Source organism: Rousettus aegyptiacus, unplaced genomic scaffold (genome assembly GCF_014176215.1).
Source record: "Rousettus aegyptiacus isolate mRouAeg1 unplaced genomic scaffold, mRouAeg1.p scaffold_m13_p_12, whole genome shotgun sequence".
In the NCBI taxonomy this organism is placed as follows: domain Eukaryota; kingdom Metazoa; phylum Chordata; class Mammalia; order Chiroptera; family Pteropodidae; genus Rousettus; species Rousettus aegyptiacus.
In genome coordinates this window covers 24,366,100-24,393,920 of record NW_023416287.1, presented here as the reverse complement: position 1 = coordinate 24,393,920, position 27,821 = coordinate 24,366,100, and the positions used below count along the sequence as shown (strand labels likewise).

At 38.8% G+C, this 27,821-nt stretch overlaps 2 protein-coding genes and 1 pseudogene across 2 annotated transcripts in view; 1 reads left to right on the top strand and 2 right to left on the bottom strand.

Moving 5' to 3' along the window:
- CDS2 (CDP-diacylglycerol synthase 2) overlaps positions 1-13,867 on the bottom strand; it is a 37,558-nt gene extending 23,691 nt beyond the window's left edge. Inside the window, exon 1 of the mRNA XM_016128422.2 lies at positions 13,587-13,867. Coding sequence (XP_015983908.1) covers positions 13,587-13,643 — 57 coding nt within the window. The 5' untranslated portion in view covers positions 13,644-13,867. The remainder of the gene's footprint in view (positions 1-13,586) is intronic.
- Positions 10,319-10,441, bottom strand: LOC118610248 (annotated as a pseudogene).
- A 7,518-nt stretch (positions 13,868-21,385) lies between the features above and the next one.
- PCNA (proliferating cell nuclear antigen) lies at positions 21,386-27,550 on the top strand. Its single transcript, XM_016129636.2, has 6 exons — positions 21,386-21,784; positions 23,123-23,220; positions 23,381-23,448; positions 24,031-24,225; positions 26,069-26,192; positions 26,273-27,550. Exons 1-6 carry the CDS (start codon positions 21,564-21,566, stop codon positions 26,350-26,352), a joined length of 786 nt encoding a protein of 261 aa, XP_015985122.1. The 5' UTR covers positions 21,386-21,563; the 3' UTR covers positions 26,353-27,550.
- The last annotated feature ends 271 nt before the right edge of the window (positions 27,551-27,821 follow it).

The following is a 27,821-nucleotide window of genomic DNA, read 5'->3' as shown; positions in this document are numbered from 1 at the left end:
TACATTCTCTACTCCTCCCCTCCCACCAAAATTTTTTCCCTCAAAGTTATCGAATGACAGGTGAGATCTGGAGATGAAAGATTAATAAGAGGAATGAGCTGTAGTTCAATAGTCTCATCATTCCCCTACTCCATAGTTTTCATTACAGAAAAATAGTTGAAAATGTGCTGAAGTCAATCTCATCATTGATGTATATTTTAAAAGAGTACTGCATTTAAATTTTAGTGTTTTAATCTTGAATTTAGTAAATGTAGTTTATCTAGTACATTTAGGTAAGTTTTAATTCTGAATAAAATTTAAATAAAATTTAAATTAACCTAATAGGAATAGTAATTTTTATGATTAGCATTTAAATTTGTATGAATTTAAGTTTTTACTTGACATTCGGTAGTGTGTCCAAACTTTGCGCACCTGAACCACTTAGTCTTACTGTCTTTTTAATTTCATATAGTCTAAACACTTTTAAACAAAATGTTGGGATAATTAAGCACGCATCATGTTAATGTAGCATGGCACTTTGATACTAAAAATAAATACTGACATGGCAGTATTTTCCTTTTGCTCAACTCAAGTCACTGAGCTCAACAAATTCCTCCTGAATCCAGAGGCCTGGATCTTACTGCCCAATCAGTTGCTAATCTTCACAGTTGTCTTTAGCACCACTCAGCCTCCTGACAACCTCATGTGTTACAAATAGCCAAAATTGACAGAGTCCAGGAGTTTATGACCAAGTCAGAAGAGCTGTGCCTTCAAGATCTCCCTACTTTCTTCACCCTGAGACGGTCAGAGTTGCCATCCTGCCAGGAACCCCCATGGCTCAACATGCCTTTACTAAATCGCAAGGAAGCTACAGAAATCCAAGACAGAAGCCCGATTCCCGAGACTGCACCTGCTGAGGAGAGAGCAAGAGACAGCACCTAACCAGGATTTGGACGATTCCCACATAAGCCTGGAGAAGGAAGGGAGATGATAAAGGGGCGGGGAGAGTAGGGGTGCAAGCCAGAGTCCAGATGGTTCCAGAGAAGAGCTGGGCCTCAGAGTATAAGGGCCACGTAGACCTCACACCATGGTATTATTTAATAACTTTGCACGGTGACAAGTGGTTACTGGACTTATCGTGGTGATCACAAGGTATATAATCACTGAATCACTACGTTGTACACTTGAAACTAATATTGTAAGATGACTATACTTCAATAATATAATATTGTAAGCCAACTATACTTCAATAAAAATATAGTAATAAAAAAAATGTATGGAGAAGCAACTATGGCTGCGGGATAGTTAAACTATAAATACTGAGAGTCTGTGAGCACCATTGAGACTTTTGGTTTGGGCAAGGTGGCTCCTCCTAACCTAAAACTCTCCTAAGTCCCTTTGGCCATTAGCTTGTCTTGGCAGGCACTCCTGGTAGACAGGGGTTTACAAACCATAAAGCTGGCCCTATGAAAGTGATCAGCTTGCCTACTAGCACTGGCATCTTTGTTACCCAGCAACGTGTTTGAAATCAGCTCTAGGCTGGACCCCGACTCTCCTACATGTTAACTTGTATAAAAAGGTACACCTCATGTTAAATTTAGACTATTTCTCTCTTCTCCTCTTGCCTGGAAGAATAGTGTGATTAATCTCTCATTCATTTGGAATACATTATTCCTTTACGTTGCTTATTAAATTAGCCTATATGCTACTGCCTTGTGAAATTATAATTCCCACAGGGAACCTGTGCTAAATAAATTGCTGGCAAAGAAAACCCAGTCTCTGAGAATAACTTTTGTTGCCTCCCAAAACAAAAACAAAACAGACACCTTTACTGGCTTCCCCGTAAACTCTCAAAAGCCTTCCTATTGCATTTGGGAACACTGTCTCATTCTCTGTCCAACCTGCCTGGCACACTTCTGTTCCTCCAGCTCAAATGTCTAACCCCACCAAGCCCCTTACTCAACCCCTGTCCAGGAAGTATTAACTATTTCAAAATAACTAGTGAGCCCTGGGGTCACACAGATGAATACATGAGGCAATGTGAAATTCTTCAAAGCAACAGAAAGAACCAGCCCCCAAGGTCAGCTTCTACAACCACGTTACCTATACTGGCATACCTTTTTTTTTTTTAATTTATTACGCTTTACTTTATTGCGCTTCACAGGTGTTGTTTTTTACAAATTGAAGGCAAGACTCTCTACCAGCAAAAAGATCATGACACTTTATTGCGGTAGTCTAGAACCAAACCCGCAATATCCCCAAGGTATGCCTGTTTTGAACTCATCAAAGCTAACAGAGATTAGTGGCCAATGAAGGCTGGAAATCCTGGACCTAAATTCCCTGAAAAGAAAGGGTCCTGAAAAATCTCAAACCATCTTAGTTTTCTATCCCCTTTTTGACCCCCTCGGACACTAAAAATGGTGGCTCACTCTAGTGTTTTGGTTATTTTATGACCCATGAGAAATGTTAAGAGTCATGTGTTAGAACACCAAACCCAATAATCAAGATAATTCTTCCCGAGATCTAAGAAATAGGGTATCTACCACAGCTACTAGAGGACTCAAGTGGAACCCTTCGTAACAATGAAATGTCACTTGTCTGGTGATAAGTACCCAGGAGAGGTGGATATCTCTGGAAGAAATGGTTCTTTGTTAAAAGTTCTCAAAATAGCTACTCCCCAGTGGCACCTTTTCAAGAGACCACTATGTGAAAATTGAAAAGTCTCTGTATAGAGAACGCTGTGGAACAGAGAGATAGAAATGGCAACTGTTCAAGAGAAAACTGGGTGTTTGGCTGACATCCTTGTGGAAAAAAAAAAAGCTCATGTGGCACTTTCTTTATCAAAACAATAGGAGGGAACAAACATTAGTCCCCATACAGCAAAGACTGAATTGTAGTAGGAGATTCTATTAAAAGTAGCCAAAGATCAGCAGTGAAGGGAGGGAGTCCCTGGGTGTCTACAAGCACCCTCACGTTCAAAGCAGGATGGAACGCTATAAACCTACAGTGAAAGGGAACAGAGATTTATGCAGTTGGAGTTAAGTCCATGGAAAAAACAGGACAAATGTGATCAGAATTCCAGTTGGCCAGCCAGACTTTCTGAGCCTTGTTTCACATTCAACATAATAGGCCTATTTCTCAACTTTATCCTTTAGTTATTTTTCTACCAAGGATCTCTTATTTTGAAGACTATTATTATTTTGAAGACTATTATTATTTTGAAGACTATTATTATTTTGAAGACTGAATATATTAATAACTGATTCATTTCTCCAAAGAGAACTGCCCCGTCGGGCTAATAAGAACCTAACCACGGCGTCCTCGTTAGGCCCTTCAGGCAGCAGGACACCTGAGTTTCAATGCCAGCCCTGCCAGTAGCTGTACCACCTCCAGCTAGTTACTACACCAACAGCTGGGTAACATACATTTCTGTCACAATGGTGGGAAAAAGATACATGTGCAATAACAACATTTACCCAAAGTCATCTTGTTAAAGCAGCACCATTTATGGTTATCTTCGACAGGTCATTTCCATGCAATTTTGTAGGAATTCAAAATCATCATTTTAGGTAACAATTACTGCTCTGTCCCATAGAGATCAAAAGATACAAATTTGATAAAGAGGGACATGCTGAGGGCCTGGCTTTCCTCTACTTTTATAAAAGTGGTACTGGATGTACTTGGGAGCTACTAAAATACAGGCAGTTTCCTTCATATTATTCCTTTGAACAGTAAATCTTTATATATAGATTTGCTATTTATATTATTTGTCTGCCAAACATTTATATGGTACATACGAAAGGATCCTCAAGACCTGTGCCTTGAGGGTTCTTTGACTGAGGAGGAGGCAGCTGCCTGTGCTCAACCCCCAGCTCATCCCCAATTATGCAAAAACAGTCCCCGTTTTCTTTTTGCCATGCTGTCAATGAATCAGCCTCCTGCCACCACAGGAGGAGACCCTCAACCACCATGACTGACCTCCTTTACTCTCTGCCCTCATCTACCTCCAGCTTTTCTTTTTCACTGCTTTGTAGATCTCCAGCCAGTCTTTAATAGGCATCTTCAGGCACTAGGAAGTGCTCAGAAATAGCTGCTTGTCCCAATATCTGTCTTCCTTTTCTTCCACTGTAACAGGATCACCAATGCTTAGCCAAACACATGGCCACCTATATGGGACATTTTCTAGCTACCCCGGCAATCAGGCAAGGACATGTCACAGAGTTCCGGCCAATGAGATTTAAGCAGAAATAGTGAGTGCACATTCTGGGAAGTGTCTTTACAGGAAAGGAGCAGGCCTCTTCTTACTCCTTGCCTTCTTTCTCCTTTCTGAAATGTAGATGTGATGGCTGGAATTCCAGCAGCCGTCCTTCACTAGAGGTAGAAGTCACATACTCAGGATGGTAGAACAACAAAATAGAAGGAACTCAAATCTTTGACACTTTGAAGTTGCTAGAATGCTGACCTCCAGACTTCTTTTACGTGAGGGAGATATACTTCTATTTTGTTTAAGCCACTATCATTTTTGCTTTTCATTCACTTGCAATTAAACAGGATGGGGACTACTTTTCAGTATAGTAGCCCAAGATTTTGACGTAATGTTGAAAGAAATAGGTTATAAATATAGAATGCTAGTTATTCTGTAAGGTAACATAGGCTAAAAAAAATATCATAAGAGCTTAGCAAAATCTACAAAATAGCACATCTATATATAAAGGTTTGCTGTTCAAAAAAACTTAGGTCCCATCACCTTCTGAGATATCATCTTCCATGAAGTGATTTTTGGGCCACTTGGGAAATAACATGGACAGAATAAAACCATATCTACTCCTCATTCTACCTGAAATCTCTGTGGAACCTGACACTGACCCTTTCCTTCTTCTCAAACACTTGTTCTTTCAGGCTTTGGTATCACACCACACTCATCTGACTCTTTCATTGGTCTCCTACCCTGTCTCCTCTCCTCCACCAGCCAACAAACCAAACACAGGCACTTTCCAGGATCAGTCATCAACTCCTGCCCTTCTTAATGACAAGTGCAGAAGCCCAGAATTTGCATGTCATTCATCAACAGGAACCATTTTTACCCATCTCCTCCCCACAGACAAAATGACAAAAGTGTGGCAACTACCTGCTCCCAATGTTCTAAGACCAGCTGTGTCTCTCAAAACTTCCTGTTGAAGAGGGCAGGCAGAAGCCCATGATTTTTGACCTCAACATCTCACAGAAATGAATGTCAATGGGCACAGTAAAGAATAACTATGGCCCTACTATTTCGTAGGAGACAGGGATCATCAATGGATATAGATTTAAACAAATTTCTAGATGACATAGTAGACTGAAGAACTAAGAAGGATGAAATAAAACAGAGAAAATGCAGCCAAGAATATATACTTCAGGCAGCCTCCAGAGAAAGGAGCCCACTGCTCTCTGAAACCCTGGAGAAGCTCTGGACTGAGACTTAATGTATGGGATGGTGGATGAGATTTAGTGGGTTCTGCTCCCCACCTACTCAACCTAAAATGAAGCCTATCAGACAACAGGCCCCATTTAAGTACACAGAGGTCTCAGTCAAATTCCCAACGTCAAAATTTATGGCAGGAATCAGGACGACCTGTGGAAGGAACTCTCATACTCTATGTGGGTCAAGAAAGCCCTACAGGAAGAACTCTATGATTACAACAGAGCTCTATGGTTATAACAGCCCCTCCTCTTAACTTCCTCTCTCCCTCTTTAAAAAATTTCTTTCTTCTTGGTCTGGGGGATTTGCATGTAACTCGCCATGGATGCAAGCACAAGACTGCAATCTTTTAACTTCCCCCCCAAAATCTACTTTGCTGATGAAATATCTAGTCAACTTTTTGTTTACAGTCAACACAATCAGGAAAGAAGTAAGACAAGACACTGCTGTGCGTTTCCTCTCCCATTCTTTCCTTGTCTGAATCAGAAAGTTGATTTGGCTTACCCTGCCCCACTTTATCCTGTCCTTCCATAACTGTACTTGGAGGGAGCAGGGAGGGCAGGCAATCCTCTGGTGCATGGTCATCAGACCCAAAAAAGAGACTACGTGACATTAAACTGTGATATGGAACTCGGCTGCACGCAATGACTAATGACTAGATGGGCCTTCGTGCTGCCTGACTTGGGAGGAAGTGATGCGTTCTACAAGCCGGAAGATGAGGCTGGATCAAGCAAGCACACCCTGCCAATCTTCCTGACCTAAGGTTTTTCTGGGAAGATATCCATGGATTGTTATTACACAAACTTCACAGAATGCATATAATCCCCAATATATTTTCAGTCAATGTTTATATAGGAAAATGTATATTTACATCTCAAAAACCCATTCAACATTTTAAACAATGGGGAAATTTTTGAGTTGCATTTCAAATAACACTGGGGGATGGTCAGGATCATTAAATAAATTTCAAATCATTAGTCAAATTTCAAAAGGAATGTATGATCTTCAAAGGTATTTTGAGAGTTATACTGGCAACATATACTTTGTGAAGATCTGATGAGCAGCTTTTTTTAAAAAAATAGCCTGATCCCTTAGAGCACCATACATAAAACCAGGAATGTAACAGAGCTTCGTGCTGCAGTTTTTTCATCCCAAAGCATGGTCCTCCACGGTCCATAGGAAGATGTAAGCTTGCCAGTTCAGGAAGCTCTACACCACCACCATCAAAACAAATGTGGCTCAGTTACCGAGTCTGACAATCCACCTGATTATTAGGGTAACCGCATTATGTATCCTCCAAAGTGGGTTAGAAAGAGCAAAAGAGGGGGAGGGTGAAGTGGGTAAAGGGGGTGAATATATGGTAGCTGAAGGAAACTGGACTTTGGGTGTTAAACACACAATAGAATATACAGATGTCAAATTATAATGTACACTTGAAAATTATATAATTGTATTAACCAATGTTACCCCAATAAACTTAATTTTTAAAAAGTTAAAAAAAAATTTTAAAGAAAGAGCAAAATAGGTCACTCATCATCCACCCTATCCACACCCGTTACCAATGACTGCTTCAAATCCGCTCTTCCTTGGTAAGAAATACAGTTCATTAAAGCAGCAGCTCTTGAATTTTTTTTCCCTCAGGACTACTTTACACTCTTAATTACTATCTATCAATACTTGCCATTAGAAATTAAAACTGGGAAATTTCTAAAATATGAGAATACGCAAGTACAGCGAGCGGTTCCTCAAAAACATTAAACATAGAATTATCATGTGAGCCAGCAATTCCACTTCAGGGTATAAGCCCAAAATAACTGAAAGCGGAAACCCCAACACATATTTGTACACCCATGTCCAGAGCAGCATTATTCATAATTGAGTTGTTTGCAGTTTGAGGCTACTGCAAAGAATACTGCTTTCAATATTCGAGAACTTGTATTTTAGTGGATGGATGTACAGATTTCACCTAAGAGAACTATTAGATCATAAGGTTTGTGTATACCTAGCTTTAGTAAATATTCCCAGTTTTCCAGAGTACTTATACTAATTTCTGTTCCCACGAGCAGTATATAAAAGTTCCATTTGCTCCACATACTTGCCAACCCTTAGTATTTTCAGTCTTTTTAATTTTAGCCATTCTGGTGGATGTATAGTGGTATCTTATTGTGGGTTTTAATTTAGATTTCCCTGATGATTAATGATGCTGAACACTTTTTTCATTTATTTGTGGACCATCTGAAATACTCATTTTTCTTTTGTCTTTTTTTTTGTATATTCATTTTGTAGGAATTCTTTATAGATTCTAGATATGAGTCCTGTGTGGGATATATTTTTAATAAATTTCTTCTCATTGTCTGTAGCCTTCCTTTTCACTTTCTTAATAGTTCAAGAAACAAAAAGTCTTAATTTCAATGTGGCTCAGTTTATCAATTGTTTCCTTTATGGTCAGTTTTTTTTTTAATAGGGACTTTTAAACATAAGTATACCATTATCACACCTAAAAAAAATTAACAATACTTTAAGTACCTAAATTTATCCAATAATTTCAAGTTTTTGTCTTTATGACAGTTTGACTGAATCAGGGTCCAAATAAAGTCCAGAAATCATTAATGTGCCTTAAGTTTTTTAATCTGTAGGTTTTATCTTCCACGTCTATCACTCTCCTCTCTCTCTCTTTTTTTTTAAAGTCCTGGAGAGGGGTGTCTCCTTGCCATTTATTTTCTAAAGCAATCAAGTCAATTGTCCAGTGGTGTTTTCAATGTGCTCTTCTGTTCCTTGAATTTTCTGTAAATTAGTTCTTAGTATATGTGCGGCCGAAGTGAGCACAGTAAATTAGTTCTTAGGACTAGAGTCCTGATCAAGCTCAGATATGATTTTTGGACAAGATTATTCCATCAGTAGTACTGCATACTTCCATCAAGAGATATGCAACATCTGGTTGTCTGTGATGGCAGCAGCATGGATGGCTGCTACCTTGTTCTATTAATTCAGTGGGGGTTGAAAATAATAATATTCTATCAGTCCTTTTCCACTTATTCTATAAAAAGAAACTTCTCCTAATCAACTATTTGGTTATTCTAAGGTACAGTTTGTATAGGAAAGGCATGATAATACCTCAGGACAATCCCATTGTGAGTCCCATTTTTCAGATGAGATAACTGAGGCTAGTGGCGAAGCCAAGTTTAAACCAAGCAGTCCAACTCCAAGTCTGTGCTGATAAGCACAGAGCCATAATATAACACCTCTCCTATGATCAAGAAACAAGTGAATAATCAATATTCATTTGTGGGGGAGAAAAGACCACATGGACAGACTCTCTTGCAGTTATAGCTACAGATTTACTGGAAGAAAAAAATATTATTTGGAGCCAAAATTCGTACAAAATCCTGGACATTTTCCTAATGAACAAAGACACTAGCCCTCCTCCCTTAAAGCTAACAGAGATCATATAAAGGAGACACTGGATTCCATGAATGTCCGAAGGAGAAGGTGTATTGAACACTCAATGACTGATTATTGCTAGGAGAAACAGTTCTGATACTAAGAGCCATGAATCAGAAAGCATTTATTCTGAGTAGCCTTACATGCAGTTCAGAGTGAGAAACCTGCACCTCACTGGGATACTGTCAAGGATACTCAAGTGGCCACTCCCAGAGACGGGCTTCAAAATAAATAATCACCAGTCACACAATAACTGGGGAAACTGAACCTAATCAACTTTTTCTACCCCCTCACCCCCCAAAAACACTGTTTCTCAGAATCTCCACATTTACTATCTGAGAATTTACTTTTTTATATATATGTGACATTTTGGAAGATTTTATTTTTAATTTTTGTAGCCACATAAGAAAGAGAGATGACATTTAGGCATTTTTTCTATCAAAGTCAATCAGTGCCGAAGCTTTTAAAGTCTGTAAATTAATTCTGTGCCCTTAAAGGCAGCATTATGCAAGATTATGAAGAAAAAAAAACAAAACAAGAATTACGAAAGCTACATACTATTAACCATTCTGCATCTAACCAGTTGTGTGACCTTTGGCAAGTATCTGAGCTATGGCATCCACATCTATAAAATAATGATCTTTAGGATCCCTTCAAGTTTTAACACCTGATGAACGCAACTTAACATTTTTAAATAATATAAATTCTTCTAATAAAAAAAAGCTCACAAATTTGTGCCAATGAAACATTTTAAACAAAATTTGCTTTTTAAAAAATTAATTTTAAGTACTCATAAATTGTGGAGTAACTGAGTTTTTAAAATAAAATTATATTGCTTGACAAACATAATTAAGAAACTTAAAGTGGTGGGTTTATGACAAATCAATCTTTCGCCTTCTCTACCAATTTCAGTCTGAGAACCACAATTAAGGGGTTACTAATTTTTCAATACCCAAAGTATTTCTCAATGCAAAAATTTTTTTTGAAAGAAATAAAGCATTTTTCCTACACCTGAGGTAATTATAGCTCTTAAAATAAGATTTTTATTATTTCGGTAGTTTTAAAATTCTATCAGAAAAAAACCCACATTTTTAACTATTCACCAGTCCTAAAATATATTACAGCTAGTGCTACGAAGGGAAGATAATCGTACAGTGATGCTCCTTCTACAGCTAAAGCTTGACTGTGATTCTGAGCACAAAAATTCAGCAAGAAAATTAACTGAAAAGACAGGTCATAGAAGGCCAAGTCCTGTCCATACCCTTTCCCTAAAAGGTGATGAGTAGGAAGACTACTCCAAACACTTGTTAACTTGAAGATTTAATCATCTTCCAAGAGTAGATTTGTTGTTGTTGTTGTTGTTTAGGCAAAGCAACCCTTGGTTACCTCACAGATTGCAAGGACCTTGTCAGTTTACAATCCCTTATTTATTTTTTTTTATGCCTACAGCACCTGGTCTTCCTAGGTAGTCAGTCTCCCATCCAAGTACTAACCAGGCCCGACCTTGCTTAGCTTCTGAGATCAGACGGGATCAGGCTTGTTCAGGGCGGCATGGCCATAGACAGAAGATGTTTTTTAATAAGAGTTTTCTATAACACCATATTTCAATCAGAAACAATAGCTATCACATTATTACAATGTGACTATTCCTGCCCTCCCTATGTAACATGAACACTCATTTAATCCACACAATTATCCTCTAATGCACGTTATTTTATCATCCCCATTTTAGCGTTGGACAAATAGGCTTTTATACAAGTGATTTGCTCAGTTACACAGTTCTTAAGTAGCAGAGCCCAGGCTCAAGATGGATCTAGCAACTGATTGTTTTTTTTTTTCTTCATATAGCACACTTTATTGGGAAGAGAGCACTGCAAGATGGTCGTTCTACACATCATGCTCAGAATAACACCCTAAGCCCCTGCTCTTAACCAGTCTTCAGTTAAAATTTGAGCTCCCCTTTCTAAATGCCATCACCATTTCCTCCCAATACTGGTTCATCAACCTAGAAAGGAAGCCTTGAAAAGAGTAAAGTTCTAATTTAAATAGCACTCCAGCATCTAAGCACAGCAGCAAACCCCAGAACCTTCACTCTAACCTCCAAAACAAAGTCCTCTGAAATGTCAACCCAATTATAAACTTTAAGATAACAATCCAGTCCATGCTTCATCCTCTTCTTTCTTAAGCTACACTGTAAACACATAGTTGGGTAGGAAAAAGGTCATTCCCAAAGCTTAAATTCCAAGTGTCTTAGTTTGGCAACAATACTGTGCTTTGGGACTTTAAAATTATAAGCACAGTTCCCAGAGGGAAACATTTCCTTTATTAGCAACTGGCTTTGAAAATTCCATTCTAGGATGCTAAATATAACAAAATATCTTCTGACTTTCATAATAAACACATTCTCCAGATTATTTTGAAACTAATGACTGTCAGTTAAGCAACTATAACATTTTAAAGAATCTTTCATATTTGTTCCAGTTCTTTTAATGAATTGACCTGATATTGTTTTCTAAATTATTCTACTATTAAATTATTATTCCTAATTTTCTTAAATTCTAAGAATATCAGCAAAGCCAGAATCATGAAAGCTGTTCAAACTATGAAATGGAATAAATCAAGATTTTTAAAAACTCAACTATATATACACTCACCAAAGGTAAAGCATTTTACAATTCTTAAGATATATCTTTATTATTAAAAATCCTATACATAATTCAGAAATCCAGAGTGATGGGATGAGGAGCTGATTGCCTTATTCTGGGCTAATGGACTGCCTCAGGCTTTTAACAGAATACAGTAGCCACTATGCTTTAGGAGCTACACGCACTTAGCGGACCGCACAATCCCAGGCACTGTCATTGTATGAAGTAGTTTAAGTGCACTTGTAAAAAATTAAGGCACCTTCAGCTGGACAGCTCCTCATGTACTCCCTACCTAAAGCAGAGATGAGAAAGTATTTAACAATCAGCTGGAACTATTCCTCTGGGAGATGGATCCAAGGAGTTGGGTAGGGAGAGTAGAAACGGTTTTTTGTGCACGTACTCATGTGTGTGGTTTTGTTTTTACTGATAAGTTTGCCTAATTATTACAAATAATTTTTCAAAAATTTAGCTAACTAGCTGTCTTTTTTCTCCCTCTTCTCACATCTTCTAGGCACACGAAGTCCCATTAACATCAAGTCTGACCTGTCACCCTTAAACAGGGCTACATAGACTCCAAACATCTGAATACTCACCAACTAGTATATGCGGGGTGGGGACAGGGTTCTTTCAGACCCAACCAGGGTATTTAATGGAAAGATTAGAGATTTTGAAGTACCTTATCTATGCAAACAACTCAAACATGAGCCGAAGCCCTAAACTTTGTCCAAAATATATTCCAAAAATTAATATGAAGAGTTCTCCTTGAATGATCATCCACTGTCAATAGCAACAACAAAAATGTGAAAACCCCATTACATCTCACCCAAAACATTCCTCCTAGTATAACTGCTCTGTCGACAGTCTGTCACCAAATCTTGTGTTTTCTTCCTTCCTGATATTTACCTAATGTTCCTTTCCTCAAAACCTGCAAGTTACATAAGCGGATGCTGTAGGCCTACTGTGCAGCAACAGGCACAGGTGGGAACAGCTGTTCCTCAGCTCCAAATTAATTAGGTGGGAACATGATGGCAGATCTTCCAATTATCCAAGATAATAAGCAAGAAATTCAGACTGTTAAGAGAAATCTTCTCGTTTTTAAAGGACATATGGATCAAAGAAAACATCTGCAGGTCACCCATTACATTAGCAACTCCCAAGTTAACTAGTCTCTTCCATACTGGTCCAAGTTCCCTCAGTCCATTCTACCCATCACTGACAGATCAATTTACCAAATCCACTGCTCCTAACCACTAACTCGAGGCTTGAAATACTACTACGAACTGCCAACCCTTATGCTGTCATTCGACATTCACAGACTCACAACCACTATCCACCTTCCTCAACTTCCCTACACAGATATTTTACTTCAACGAAAGGAGACTTACTCCCCCTCGGCCCTCCCGCCCCATCCAGCCGCATGCCCGCCAAAATGGCCTCTTTTTTAACCCTACTCTACCCCATCAATGCCCACACCTGAAGTAGGAAAGAAGCTCATCTATTGGGAGTATACCTTCTCACACTTGCTCACTGCATGAGTTAAGAGATTTCTCTGTTTAAAGCCAACAGATTTCACTTTCCAGGAGGGATTTAAATCTCCTAATTAAGGAGTCCCAAGGCCTTGTTTTGATACCCCCCCCCCCCAAAAATCTTTAAGTTTTAGAGAGGTGCGGAGAGCCTAAATCGGGTTCAGAGCAGTCGTCTGACAGAGACAGTTTTGAGGGGTCTCGACGTCTTCACACCGAGGAAGGCCTCGGGAGGTACGGGCCTGGAGAGGGACCCCCAACCTACGAGGCAGGAGGCCGTGCGCAAACCCCTGCGCGCTCCTTCCTGCGCCGCAGAGATATCACCCCCAACCGGACCCCTGAGCCGGGTCCCCGGGGCCCTAACTTGCTGACCCCTGATGCGCACTATTTGGGGGCCGGCACCCGAGGACGCTCCGCGCTGCCCAGGCCGGGTGCGTCGGCCTCGACAAAGGGTCAAGGAGCTAGACGACCCTTCTGCGCGCCCCCCGCGAACCTCCCGGGAGCGCCCCGCTGGCCGCATCCACCCCATGCCGCAGCTACCTTGTCCTCAGGCGGTGCGTCCGGCTCGCGGACCGCCCTAAGCCTCAGCTCGTTCATGCTGGAGACTCCGGCGCGACGTCGCCGCTGGAGAGCAGCGCAGCCGCCGGAGCGGGCAGCTCAGCAGGGCGCGCGCGGACTCCACTCAGCCGGCCCCGCCCCGCCAGAGCAGCGCACAGCTCTGCAGCAGCTCGCAGGCCCCACAGCAGCCCGGCCACCAGCCCTGGACCTCGGCCCCACCCAGCGCCGCAGCCGCCCTTTCACCCAGGCGGGGCGCGACCGCCTTCCTCCAACCCCGGCCAGCTAGCTTCTTTCCGGAGGGCCCCCGGAACGAGTGCGCATGCGCACTCCCATTCTCAAGGCCCTGGAGATCCACCAATGGCACGATTCCGCCAGGGAGGCGGGGCAGCGAAGGTGGGGCGGAGCGGAGTAGATACGCGTACAGTAGACTGAAAGGTGACGGGGCGGGAAAAGGTGCGCGTTTCCGAGAAAGAATAGCCAATAGGAGCTCCAGCCTGACCGCGGCTGAACTGTGCTGATACCTAGGTCCTGAAGGTAACCGGTTGCTGAAGGCGAGAGGCGACAACCTGCCGGCTCTGGCCCGGCTAGAACTTTGCTTGCTGCTCTGGGCTTTGTGTCCTCCGTATCCTGGTCTCTTCCCTCAAGCATGTAGGTAGACGCTGGTTTGGGCCTGAGTGGAAAGGCCTGGGGAACCCAACTGTGTAAGCTGAGGTCGTCACGTGATAACGAAGTGAAACCCAAACTTCAATCTGCATTGCTTTGCCAAGTTCTCTCTAGTGCTTACTGAGCGTTAACTATGTGCTAGACAGTGAACCAAACAGTCACTTTAATGTATCTCATTTGATCTGCACGACGCTTGGCAATGGATGTGATTTTCATTTTACAAATAAGATCTTCCGTGGTTTTTCAAATTTCTGTCTTTGGGATTGTTGAAAGCTTTTTTGGGAAGGAATGCTGCCTATTTTGTTTTTAGCCGGATTCTCTATGTACTTAAGTACTTGTTGAATAGGTTTAAATTGTCTCCTGAAAGAAAATGATTTAACCAAGTTCTCACAGCTAGAAAATACGCACTAAGAATTAGAACACAGGTCTGTTTTCTTACCAAAGCCCACACTAACCTATGTTGCTCAAGCATTGCCTTCAGCGGTTCTTAATCGCTGCCTTGTAAGTGATGTAAAACAAGTATAAAATGAGGAGTTTTCCTTCAAGCGTATTGTGACTTAACAAGGAGAGAAACTTAGACACATTCCAGTTTGCAGTTTCGTATAAGCAACTGTGGATTTTGGGGAAAGTAGTGAGAATTCTGAGAAGGGCATTGTATTTCCCTGATTTCCGTTAGAGTATATTCCCAAGTTCTTGCAACAGTGCTTTAGAGCGATAGTAAAATAGGTGTGGAGGAACAGTGAATTGTGGATATGTTTTGTTTCTTATTAACAACATTATATAAACCCTTTTGGGTTTTTTTTTTTTGTTTTTGAGAAAGAAATCACTCCCTTCAGGCCATAATTTATTTAAAAAAAGCTTTGCTTGTATTTTATTTTGTCTTTTTAAAAAATATTATTTATAAAAGTAATAACCTGCTCATGATGATTTTAAAACTATTAATCTGTTGAGGACTTTTGTGATCTCCATTTTGACTGTCAGTGGTCATTTCTTGGATCTAAAGACCAGACACCTATTGAGTAAATTAAGCAAGATTTATTATCTAAAGGATTGAGAAGGACATCACAGAGAGAGCCTCAAGGTTATACTCTTGAGACAAGTGGAAGAGTTGGTATCCAGATCCTCACCTTTAGGGTACATAATTGTGAAAGGTCACATCTGAGCGAATATCACATCAATCCTAGAAGCTCAGCTATTCCTTTTCAAACCCAGCCTAATATAAAGGAGGTTGGAGAACCAATGCACATAGATCAGAGTTTCAGAATACACAGTATGATTACTAGGGTAGATAATCTACAATTTAGCCTGAACAAACAAAGATCTCATCCATCACACTCAGCCCTGCCAGGCTAACTGAGTTCAGATCAAGTATATTCCTGAAGCCAATGCTGTAGAGAAGAGGAATCATGTACTCAGACCTCTGGAAGCCATGCTAACAGAACTAGGCCATCTTTAGGGTCTCTCCCTTGATGGTAGGAAGAAATTAAAAGTAAAAATTTCCCCCACCTCCAGCCCAAAGAAGAATTTTGTTCTTTTATATTACCTTACATCTCCTCCTTTATTCCTGATTTTTCTTTTTCTCATATTAGTACTTCCCTCTAGGGTCATTTCTTCCAGGCTTGTGGCATATCTTGTGTATAGTGATTTCATTGCACTCCTTGGTTAGTTTCATTATTTTGAGATAATGGACGTAAGATTCTTTGTCCCCCAGAATTGGAAGACCGACTGTGCTCAGCATAAATGGGCTGCAATTGCTATAATTATTATCATTCTATCATAAAAACACCTCTGCCGTTCTTGATATTTAAAAATTGCATGTGTGCAAGTGAGAAGAAAATTCTTCAGTTCCCTAAATAGTGTTTTTCCTCTCTTAGAGGGAAGAATTGTCAATAAACAATTCTTTAAACAATAAATTTTTAAAAGAATCATCAATAAGCAAAAATAGCCTTTATCTGCTCTTTATCCTGTCCTTCATATTGCCTTTCCAGTTCTTAACAGTTTAATGAGATGATATACAAAATGTAATTGAGACTGGGCTATGCAGAATTGCCAAACTTCTTACACCTTCAAAAATGCAAATCCTGCACTCCCACAAACTTACAGACCTATAAGATTATTAGACAGTCCTTCTAAACTATATTGTCAGTCTCCCCTCTGACAAATTGTAGGTCTTACTTTTTCAAACCAATAGTCTGCGTGGGGGAGGGGGAGGTAGCTTTAAGCACAATTATTCATCTATTTGATCACCCATGCTGAAACATTAATTCTTGATTTTGATAATTCATTAGAATTAACTGGGGAGCTTCTATAAAATACTAATGAGGGCTCACCTAGATGGACTACATGAGAGTCTCTGGAGGTGGATCCTGGAGGAAATAGGTGTTTGTTGTTAAGCTCCCAGGTGAGTCTAATTGAGAATCACTAATACATAATATCGCCTTGTAAAGAAATTTGCTAGAAATAATAAAAAATAGTTTACAGCATTTTTTTCTCCCCATATTCATTAACATTTTATGGTCAATAATACATGGTTGATGAAGAAAGTGTAGAAAATGCAGAAAAGTAGAGTAAGAAATAATTAAAATCATTTGTGGTATCATCAGCCACAGATAATTACTGTTAATATTTATATTCTTGTCTTTTCTATTTTCTGTATACTTACACCCAGGTATGACAATTTGAAAAAATTGGAATACTGTTGTTTATACTGTTTCATAACCATGACTTTTCTCTTTATCATTAAATGTCCTTTGAGAATGGTATTTGAAAGGCTATATGGTATTCCATCTTACAGATTTATCATAATTTTTCTAACAAAGCCCATATTGCTAGACCTTAAGTTTCCTTCCAATTTCAGGGGAATTGTTCATAATTCTATAAGAAACATTCTTAAACATGCCTCATCTTGGTAAGTACCTTAAATTACTTCTTTAGTAATCCTAGATTAGGATTTACAATCCTAGAGATTGAATTTCTGTCAAAGAATAAACAAAATTGTAAGACTTTTCATACACATTTCCAAATTACCACCAGAAAAATTATACCTACTTATATTCCCATCTTCAATGTAAAAATGGCAACTTCTTTAAACCCTTCTTAATAAATGGTACTAAAATTTTTAATTAATTTTGGTACGTTAAAATTTTCTCTCTTTAATTTATATTTCTTTGCTAATTAATATGGCTAACCATTTTTTCATACATTTACTAAGATGGGGCTTTGAACACTGAAAGCTAGGTAACTCTGGCTTTTGTTTTGATGATGCTTAAATTCCCCTTTTCTCTTAATCAGTTTGAATTGGGTTCTCTGTCATGGAAACCTAAAGTATACTAACCGACACAGTGCTCTCAAGCAAACTGAAGTTTTAAAACGTATTTAGTCATCCTCTATGTTTTATTCCTTTTATGTTTAGAAGCCCACAGCAAAATCTCATAAATATTTATAAAAATACTTGGCCATTTTTTTATTGGTTTTACATTTGTTTGAATTTTAATTCTTCAATATATCTGAAATTTATTTCAGTTAACTTCAGTGACTAGTTTAACCAATTGTTTGATCATAATTTACTTAATTATTTTACTGATTGGAATGGCACCTTTACTGAATGTTAAAGTGATCCTCTTAAAATACAAATTGGATCATGCCAAAGACCTTTTGATAACTTTCCTTTGCATTTACAGAGGGCTTGCAATGTCCTATAAGATCTCACCCCTGCCTCTCTTTGCAATCTCACCTTGCACAACTCTTCCCACTGTTCAGTGTGTTCCAGATAAACATTAAATCTTTGAGTTCTATTATATGTCAATTATATCACAATAAAACTGGAGAAAAAAATCATCTCACCCCCCCCCCAAAAAAAGCTTTGAATTCTAAAACTAACTACTATCTCATCACCTTATAAGCATGCTGTCCTTTTTAAACATGCTATTCTTTCAGTCCAGAATTCTCTTATACTTAGCAAACAGCTAGCTTCTCCAGTAAAATGCTACTTTCTGGGACAGGCCTTTCCAGACCACAGGTCATAGTAATTTATGTGTTCTCATTTCAACTGATAATGTGCTTTGTGAGTACCACATGGTTGAGTTTAATTGCTATTTTAAATGTCTTCAAATCCATTACACTTTGATTTGGCATTAAACCAAAATGTTATTATGTAAGCGAAAAGCAGAGTATACAGTTGTTATTAGTGAAGCAAATGTTCCTCTCTTGGAGGAATGAACACATGCCACATTTTGCAAAGGAACCAGAGACACTTAAAACACCTAAGAAAGAAAATACTCAGGAATAGATGAAGCTGTTACTATTGATATTAAGATATATGCAAAAGGATAGTTGATCACACATAAAGCAAGAAAGTGCTGGATTCAAAATTTACAAATGCAAAACCATCAACAAAATGAAAAGGTAACTTCCTGAATGGGAGACACTAATTACCAAACATATATCTGACAGGGACTAATATCCAAAATATATAAACTCAGAGAACTCAATAGCAAAAAAAATCCAGTTAAAATGGGCAGAAGATCTGAATAGACATTTTTCCAATGAGAACATACAGTTGACCAACAGATGCTCAACATCATTAATCATCAGGAAAATGCAGATCAAAGTCAAGCGAAATATCACCTCACATCTCACGTCTTTTAGAATGGCTATTACCAAAAAGACAAGAAATATGTGTTGGTGAGAATATAAAGAAAAGGACGCCCTTGTGCACTGTTGATGGAAATGTAAATCGGTGCAGCCACTATGGGAAACAGAATGGAGGTTCCTCAAAAAAGTTAAAAATAGAACTATGAGGATTGAGAAATTCTACTTCTGGATATTTATCAAACAACAACAACAACAACATTAACTTGAAATGATGTGAGCACCCCATATTCATTGCAGCATTATTTACAACAGCCAAAGACTACAACCTAAGGGTCCACTGATGAGTGAATGGATAAAGAAGGGGCATATATGTACCATGGAATATTATTTAGCCATAAAAAGAATGAAATCCGGCCACTTGTAACAACATAAATAGACTTTGACGGTATTATGCTAAGCAAAATAAGTCAGATAGAAAAAGATAGTGTATGACCTTTCTCATGTAGAACAACACTCCCACCAAAAAAAAAAAAAAAAAAAAAAAATCAGAAGAGATTCATGGTCGCTAGAGGCAAGGAAGGGGGAAATGGATGTACTCTTTTTTATTATTATTTAAATAGATTGAATTAAAAATTTTTAAATAAAAATTTACAACTGTGTGGCAGAAACTTGGAAGAAATTCCAGAGACAATAGAGTAGCACTCATCATCAGCACCCTGGACAACAGAATATGATATATGGGATAACAGCGTTATTGGCAACTGAGTGGGAAACTGAATGGGAGAAATGTTAGGAATGCCTTAACTCATTAATTTTGTTTGTATACATATTTTAACATATGCATAAGAGATATAATACAAATGTTTTAAAAAGTCTAAAAGTTCTTCAATAAACACAAAACATATTCTAAAGTGAGTATGATAGTTTGACATTTTATTTTCTTTCTTGTGCTACATAAAATAATGGTGCATCTTACAGCTGAAGGTATCTTAAATTCAATGAAAGAAATACATCTAATAAATGCCAGTAGGAGAGATAGAGAAGAGAAAGGTAATATTTGAAGCCATATGGTTAATATGCTATTTGATAAAAATACATGAGCCTTCTGATTTAGGAACATAAAATTCCCTGCCCACAATAAATAAAACTAAATCCGCACCCAGATACATTGTAGGAAAACTGAAGAATTCTACAGACCAGAAGATATCAAATGCAACTAAAGGAAAATGCTGCAATCAAAGCAAAAGAGAAATTGGGGAAGAATATATATAATAGGGAAAGGATTACAACAATATCTAAAGTACTTCTTTTAATCAATAAGAAAAAGTTTAGTAGAAAAAAATGTAAGCACGCAATGGTCAAGTAATATATGAAAGATGCCCGACCTGAAACTTTTTTAATATGCAAATTTAAATTTTCACACAAATGAGCACAGATTTAAAATCGAGGTTGCTAATATCTATAGTTAGGAAAATCAGAGGAAATGAGCATGCTCTTTGTCTTGGCTGGCACGTAAAGTACAATTTTTTAGAAGTTAATTTAGTAATAATCAAATATTGAATGTATATGCAGCCTATGAGTTGATCTCACAAGCACCAAAGTACCCAAAGGTGTTTGTAATTATGAGAAACTGTTAAATTAGATTACAAACATGAGATACTAGGCATATCTCACTTTATTGCACTTTGCTTTATTGCGTTTCACACTTGTTTTTAATAAATTGAAGGCAGGATCCTTCACCAACAAAAAGATCAGGGTTCTCTTTATTTCCATACTCTGTATTGCGATGGTCTAGAACCAAAGATGCAGTATTTCTGAGGTATGCCTGTGTTATGCCCTCTTAAAAGGTACTGTTATAGAATACCTGTACATAGCTTAAAATTAAATATTCTTTATTAAGTACACTGCAGAAGTACTAACGGTATGAACCCATTTTTGGTTTTTTTACATGTGTATTTTCTACATAAAAAGCTTAGAAAGCTGTAAGCAAAACAATTGAGTGATATAAGCTCTGTATGGGGGCGGGTGTTAACAGATGGTCGTGGGGAGCTGAGATAACTTTTAAATCGCAACTATACACCTCTTTATCTTTGACTTTTAGGAGCGCGTCACATTTAGTGCACATTTAAAGCAGCTGTTCTCTTCAGGCTACAGGCAGTTCCCCCTCCCCCCCGCCCCCCCCCCGTAGTGTTTCACTTTCACGACTGGAAACTTTGTCCTCGAAACGAGAGGTTGAGAAGGCACCACAAAGCTGGAGCTCCACGAACCTCAACCTGGGCCTCACTGACGCCCACACTTGTCAAGCGCTCAGACTCTAGAACGTGACAAAAAAGGGATGCAGTCCTGCCCTACTCCGCTGTCACTCCCAGGAGGTGCCGCGTAACTGCCCCGCCCCTGTCCCCACCTACTCCGATGGATGCTGGGGGAAGGGGCGTCTTTGCACAGAGTACGCACACGATTGGCCCTAGAGTCTCTCCGCAGGCAGTGGGCGGGGCAGCGTGGTGACGTCTTGTCACAGGGCGCGGCGAGAACGCGCGCTTGCATACGCGGCGTATTAAACGGTTTGCAGGCGCTGCGAACTTGTCATCTTCCTCTGTCTCAGGCTCTTACTGCTACCTCTCGCTTGCTCTTATCCTGTGAAGCCTAAGCCGGCTACTTCTCCCTCCTCTTAACCTGTAGCCGCGTCGTTGCGACACCTCCACCATGTTCGAGGCGCGCCTGGTTCAGGGCTCCATTCTGAAGAAGGTGTTGGAGGCGCTTAAGGACCTCATCAACGAGGCCTGCTGGGACATCAGCTCAAGCGGTGTGAACCTGCAAAGCATGGATTCGTCCCACGTCTCCTTAGTGCAGCTCACCCTGCGCTCCGAGGGCTTCGACACATACCGCTGCGACCGCAACCTGGCCATGGGCGTCAACCTCACCAGGTGAGCCCGGGGACCGCGGGGAATCGTGCCTTCGTCCCTTCACCCCCAAACCCGGTTCTTGGCGGGAGTGCCTCCGACCAAGGCCCTCAGTGGCTGGTGTGGGCCATCGATGCCTTCTTATTGGCCTGCTGTGTTGGGGGGCGGGACCCAGCGCAGCGCGCGGTTCCGAAAGCCCGCGCTGACTGCGGCGCGAACCGACTTTTTCCGCGCCAAAGTCACAAAGCGGGTGGTGGCGGGAAAATGACAGGCTTCGCTGCGCAGTCAGGAAAACACTTTTCCAGAACTTTTTAGTCATTAGGTGCCGGAGGCCTTGGTTGAGAAACCATATTCATGATTGACTTTAATCGCCTTATAATGTTCTCTAGTTCTGCCTCCTAACTTAGGCACAATAAGTTTTTATTACAGAGTTGCGGTGAACACCCTCTTGGACTTGGAAAATTTCTCCAGGGCAGTGGCTTTCCACTTAGGTCGTTTTTAATGGTCGTCACAGCCCAATAATTTATTCACCCACTAAATAGATTTGCAATTTATTTTTTCAAATTAATTTATTTTTTATGGTGACATTGGTTAACAAAATTCAATGTTTCAGCTGTACACTTAAACAGTGAGGCATATATATGTTTACACTGTTCATCTCCCATAGTTACATTTCTTTCTGTCACTACATATTTGAACTCCTTTACCCGTCTACTTTCCTCCTCCCCACTCCCCTCTGGTAACCACTAGTCTATTGTCCATGTGTCTCTGCTCGTTCATTTGTTGCTTTTAGGTTTATATCCCACATAATAAGTGATATCATGTGATTTTCAACTTTGGTTTATTTCGCTTAGCATGATTATCTTGAGGTCCATCCATGTTGTCGCAAATGGCAGCATTTCATCTCTTATGGCTGAGTAATATTTCGTTGTATATGTGTACCACAGCTTCTTTAGCCAGTCATGTATCATAGGACACTTTGAGCGCTTCCATGTCCTGGCCACTATGAGTAATGCTGCTATGAACATCGGTGTGCAAATATCTTTTCGGATATGGATTTTCAAGTCTTTGGGGGTATGGACTTGCAATTTAGAAAATACTGCTTCTTTTTTTTTTTTTTTTTAATGTCCAGAAGTAAATTTGCTGTTGGTAGGCTGAGCTTTTTAGTTTATAAATACCGTCAGATTTCATTCCAAAATGGCTGGACTAGTTTAAACATCCCTTTGTAGTACCTTTACCTGATTTGCCAATTCATCAGACAGCCTAATGGATAAAATGGTAACTCCTTATTTTAATTGCTTAGAAATCTAATGATCTGGAAAAGATGGTATCTGTTTTAAACCCTGTGTCTTCTCTGTCTAGCATGTCCAAAATACTAAAGTGTGCTGGCAATGAAGACATCATTACACTAAGGGCTGAAGATAATGCGGACACCTTGGCACTAGTATTTGAAGCTCCAAGTAAGTCATATTCTTCTGTGTTATGCAGAAGAAAATTAAAATTCAGGGTCAGTATTTCTCAAAGCTGTGAGAAATATAAGATAATGTTTGCATTATCTAAAATTTACATTGTAGTTACAAACTTATATGCTTTTCTTCAATATTTGCTTCCTTTTGGTAGATCAAGAAAAGGTTTCAGACTATGAAATGAAGTTAATGGATTTAGATGTTGAACAACTTGGAATTCCAGTGAGTATCAGTTTCTGATTGGATGTACTGTACATGATAGTTACCTAGCTATGTTAATACAATTTAAAGCATATTTCCTAATAGTTATGTGTTGCAAAGTAGAATTTTAGAGTAGATTTTAGAGTAGATTTTAAAGATATGGTAGCAGGAATTTATTAAGATTGATTTGTCAACATTAAAGGAGAGAGGAATTGTTGGACTATCTAAAATGCCTATATATCCTCTTGTTTTGGAAATCAGGTAGGCCTTCTTGCACCATCGTTGTCCCTGTGCCATACTCTAATGGCCTCTTTTTTAGCCCTGGAGGGTGATTAGGGGAGGCTCTAGTTCACTGGAGTGTGGTTACTGTTAAAGGTTTAATTTAAGGTGTAATTTGTTTTCTTAGTGTGATTATTCTTATACTTGTTTTATATCTGCACTTTTTGAGTGGTGAGAGTGTTAAAAAATCATAATGAGAAATATTTCAAAGTGATCAAAAGTCTTAAATTCTGAGTTCTTGTTTAGATGCTGATTCTTCAGAAGGTGGGTGTGCCAAATCTTTCATTTCCAGCAATAGACCTTTGAGTATTTTTTGTTTTATAGGAACAAGAGTATAGCTGTGTAGTAAAGATGCCTTCTGGTGAATTTGCACGTATATGCCGAGACCTCAGTCATATTGGAGATGCTGTTGTAATTTCCTGTGCAAAGGACGGAGTGAAATTTTCTGCAAGTGGAGAACTTGGAAATGGAAATATTAAGTTGTCGCAAACAAGTAATGTCGATAAGGAAGAGGAAGCTGTAAGTAATTCTTAAGTAGATAAAATATATTGAAGAGAACTGTAACACTGCTTAATATTAGGTTGTGTCTTAGTCTGTTTGAGCTGCTGTAACAAAATACTATAGACTAGTGGTTACAAGCAATGGAACTTTATCTCACAGTTCTAGAGGCTGGGAAATCGGCAGATTCTTTGCTTAGTAAGGACCTACCTCCTGTTTCTTGGACTGCAGCCTTCTCACCTGGGGCAAGGGAACTCTCTGGGGTCTCTTATAAGGACACTTATCCTATTTGTGCAGGCTCTACTCTCATGACTCTAAAGCACTTCCCAAAGGTCTTATCTCCAACTGCCATCACGTTGGTTTGGTTTTAACAAGAATTTGTGTGTGTGTGGGGTGGGGGGTGACGACACATTCAGTCTATACCAAGGTAATTGCTAAAAGACAAGACTAACGAAAAATAGACAAAATTTTATTTCTAAGTAATTTGTGAGATGTGAAAGATACTGTTGAAACTGCCATCTAATTTATAATTTGTGAAAAGGGAATGCACATTCAATGTTTACTTTAGAAACCATGGAACAATGAGTTTGTATCAAACTCAAGCTATTGGCTTTCTGGAGGTGTTGACTCTGCTTTTATCAAATAGTTGAGCATAGGACAGCAACTCAATAGAAGGAATCTAGTTAGGGGTAAAAATCTAGCTATTATGAGCTCTTCTATAATCCTCACATTAACTTTTCTATATTGTAGGCCCAAAAGGGGACCTAGAGAACCTTCATTTAACCAAAAAAAAAAAAATAACACTCTAATTCCTAAATATCCTTAAATTAAGGTTTTCCTTCATTGTTTTTTCAGATCCTTAGAGTATATATAAACTAATATTTGGTAATTATACTGAAATAAAACTTGTTAGCCTGTGAACACTGTAAAACAAGGACAGCTTAAGAGCTTAACCTCACAGGATTATTAGGATTTAAATATGGTAACATTCAGAGTGCTTCACATAGTCTCTAGCATATTTTAAGTTTATAGTAAATATCTGGTATTATTTTCTTGTCCCTTGCATGGGTAAGTCAATCCTCAGTTTAAATGAAAATAAAACTCTTTAAATACATTAAGAAAATTATATTAATAAGAAAACCTAGGGGATAATTCTGAATTTTATCTGTCCTATGTTACATTTCACGTCCTTGTCAACTTTGGTTTTTAAAAAATCTCATGAACATTAACCTTTTACCACATCTAAGAAAATTATTCAATATTAAGGAATTTTTTAGTGTTCCTCTTTCCTTGGTCATTTCAGAACTGTTTGAATTAAAATTTTAAGAAGGTTATACATTGCATTGTAGTTGATTGATATGCCCCTTAAATTTCTTTCAGTTCATTGGTTCTCTTTCCATTTCGTTTTTCCCCTCCATTATAATTCATTTGTTGAAGAAACTAGGTCATTTAGTTGTCATTGAGTTTCCCAGAATGTAGAATTTGCCATTTGCATCCCTTATGTCAATATGTTCCTCTACCCTGTATTTCCTATAAACTAGTAGCTATAGCTCTATATGCTTGATGATATTCAGGATATCTGTTGTGGAATGGGAAAACAAGAATACTTAATAGATGGTGGTGTGTATCTCTAGTAGGACTCATGACGTGGCTGGATGCCTTTTTGTAATATTAGCTCACAATTAGATTCATTAAGTCATTAGGGTTTACAGAGTTCTAATGTATTAACATAGTTCATTCCTTCATTTATTAGCTATTTTTTTTAGAAATATTCCTTTTTTTTCTAATTGATATTATTAAACTAATGGGTTGCAACTTTTCTTAATGTTTTTCAATTTTCCGAATCCTTTGTTTCCTCCCTTAGGTTACCATCGAGATGAATGAGCCAGTTCAGCTAACTTTTGCACTGAGATATCTGAACTTCTTTACAAAAGCTACTCCGCTCTCTCCTACAGTAACACTCAGTATGTCTGCAGATGTTCCCCTTGGTAAGATAATAAATTTATTGAATATTGTTTTGTAGGTAGTATATGTGGTACTTCTCAATAACTATGTTCCTGTCTTTCAGTTGTAGAGTATAAAATTGCTGATATGGGACATTTAAAGTACTATCTGGCTCCCAAGATCGAGGATGAAGAAGGATCTTAGGCACTCTTAAAATTCAAGAAAATAAAACTAAGCTCTTTGAGAACTGCTTCAGAGATTCCAGCATGTCCTTAAGTCTTTTCTGTCACCAAATGTGTACCTCTGAGTACACATGTAGATAATGTTTTCTGTAAATAATCTATATTTTTGTCCATTCTCTATAATTTGTTTAAAGGTTAAAGTTCCAACTCAAATCTGGTCTTGTTAATCTAGAACTACTTCTGCCTTATCTAGAAATACTCCTTAGGGTTTTTAGAGACCATTAATGCAGTTTTAAGACTTGTTTTCAATTTAAATAAAGTTATTTGCATTTCAAACATCACAGGACAGTGCCTTCATTCGGACCTTGACTTATTGCAAGTATCCTAGGGAATTCTCAGCTAATGCTACCTTTTGTGTAAAATGTTTATTTTTTTAGTCTAGAGCAGCCAGATATAAATACATTAGATATAACTATAATAAGTACTCCAAATACAGTAAGTGACGATATTTTGGGGGATGCCAAATTTAATTTGGTATTCTAACTTGAGCTCAAGAACTGAACAAGGGGAGAGTAGAACTAATCCTGTATATCATTTTCGTTAGCAAAGACTAACACCTTCAGAAGGTTAATGTACTCAAAGTTGTGTGGGCTTTCTAAGACGTATTATTATAGGACGGTGTTTCTTTAGAAAATATTTTACAAGAATCTTGGAAATTTCAGATCTGTGATAGGGCTCAAGGAGTATGTTTGTGCAAAAATATTTTCTCCAGTATAAGTAGCTTTATTTGGGACTTACTCCCTTAAAGGATAAAGATGGAACTTATTCCATGGGTGTTGAATTCAACCAAGAAAGTGAAAAGGCCCAGCATTTGTGAAACAAATGTTTAAACGTTCCCAGTAATTGTGCTACAAGGTCACAAGCTACACACTGCCTTATTATAATGTTGTTTTTCCCCAGTGTATTGTTTGGTGGATTAAAAGTTGTATGTGGACTGAATTCTAGTTGACTTTAGCACTCACTACTCATTGATTACCTTCGGTGTCCCTGGGGCTGGGGCGAAGAGGAGACTAGCAGCAAATGGGGCCTGATGGAATTTTGGGAGGTGATGAAAATATTTTATCTAGACTGGTGATGGTTTCAAGACTGTGCATTTGTCAAAACTCATCCAATTGTACTTGTATGTAAATTACCTTAATAAATCTGACATTTTAAAAGACTTCATGTGTGGCAAAATGTCCATTGTGGGCGGACCTCTTACGTCGGCAAAACCTGATGACAAGAAAGAAACAAGCACAAGAATGTGGGGCTACTCAGTAGTGGGATAACAGACCTTTGGAACCCTCCGTGGGAGGCTGGCTGCGCTTGGCAGTAGGCTCGGGAAGCTCCGACGACCTTGGCTTCCTTGGGGTACTACTAAGCTCCCCACATTGCCTGAAGGGTCAAGGAAAGACATGTAGCCCGCTCGCCCTGGGCCTGACTGACCCAGAC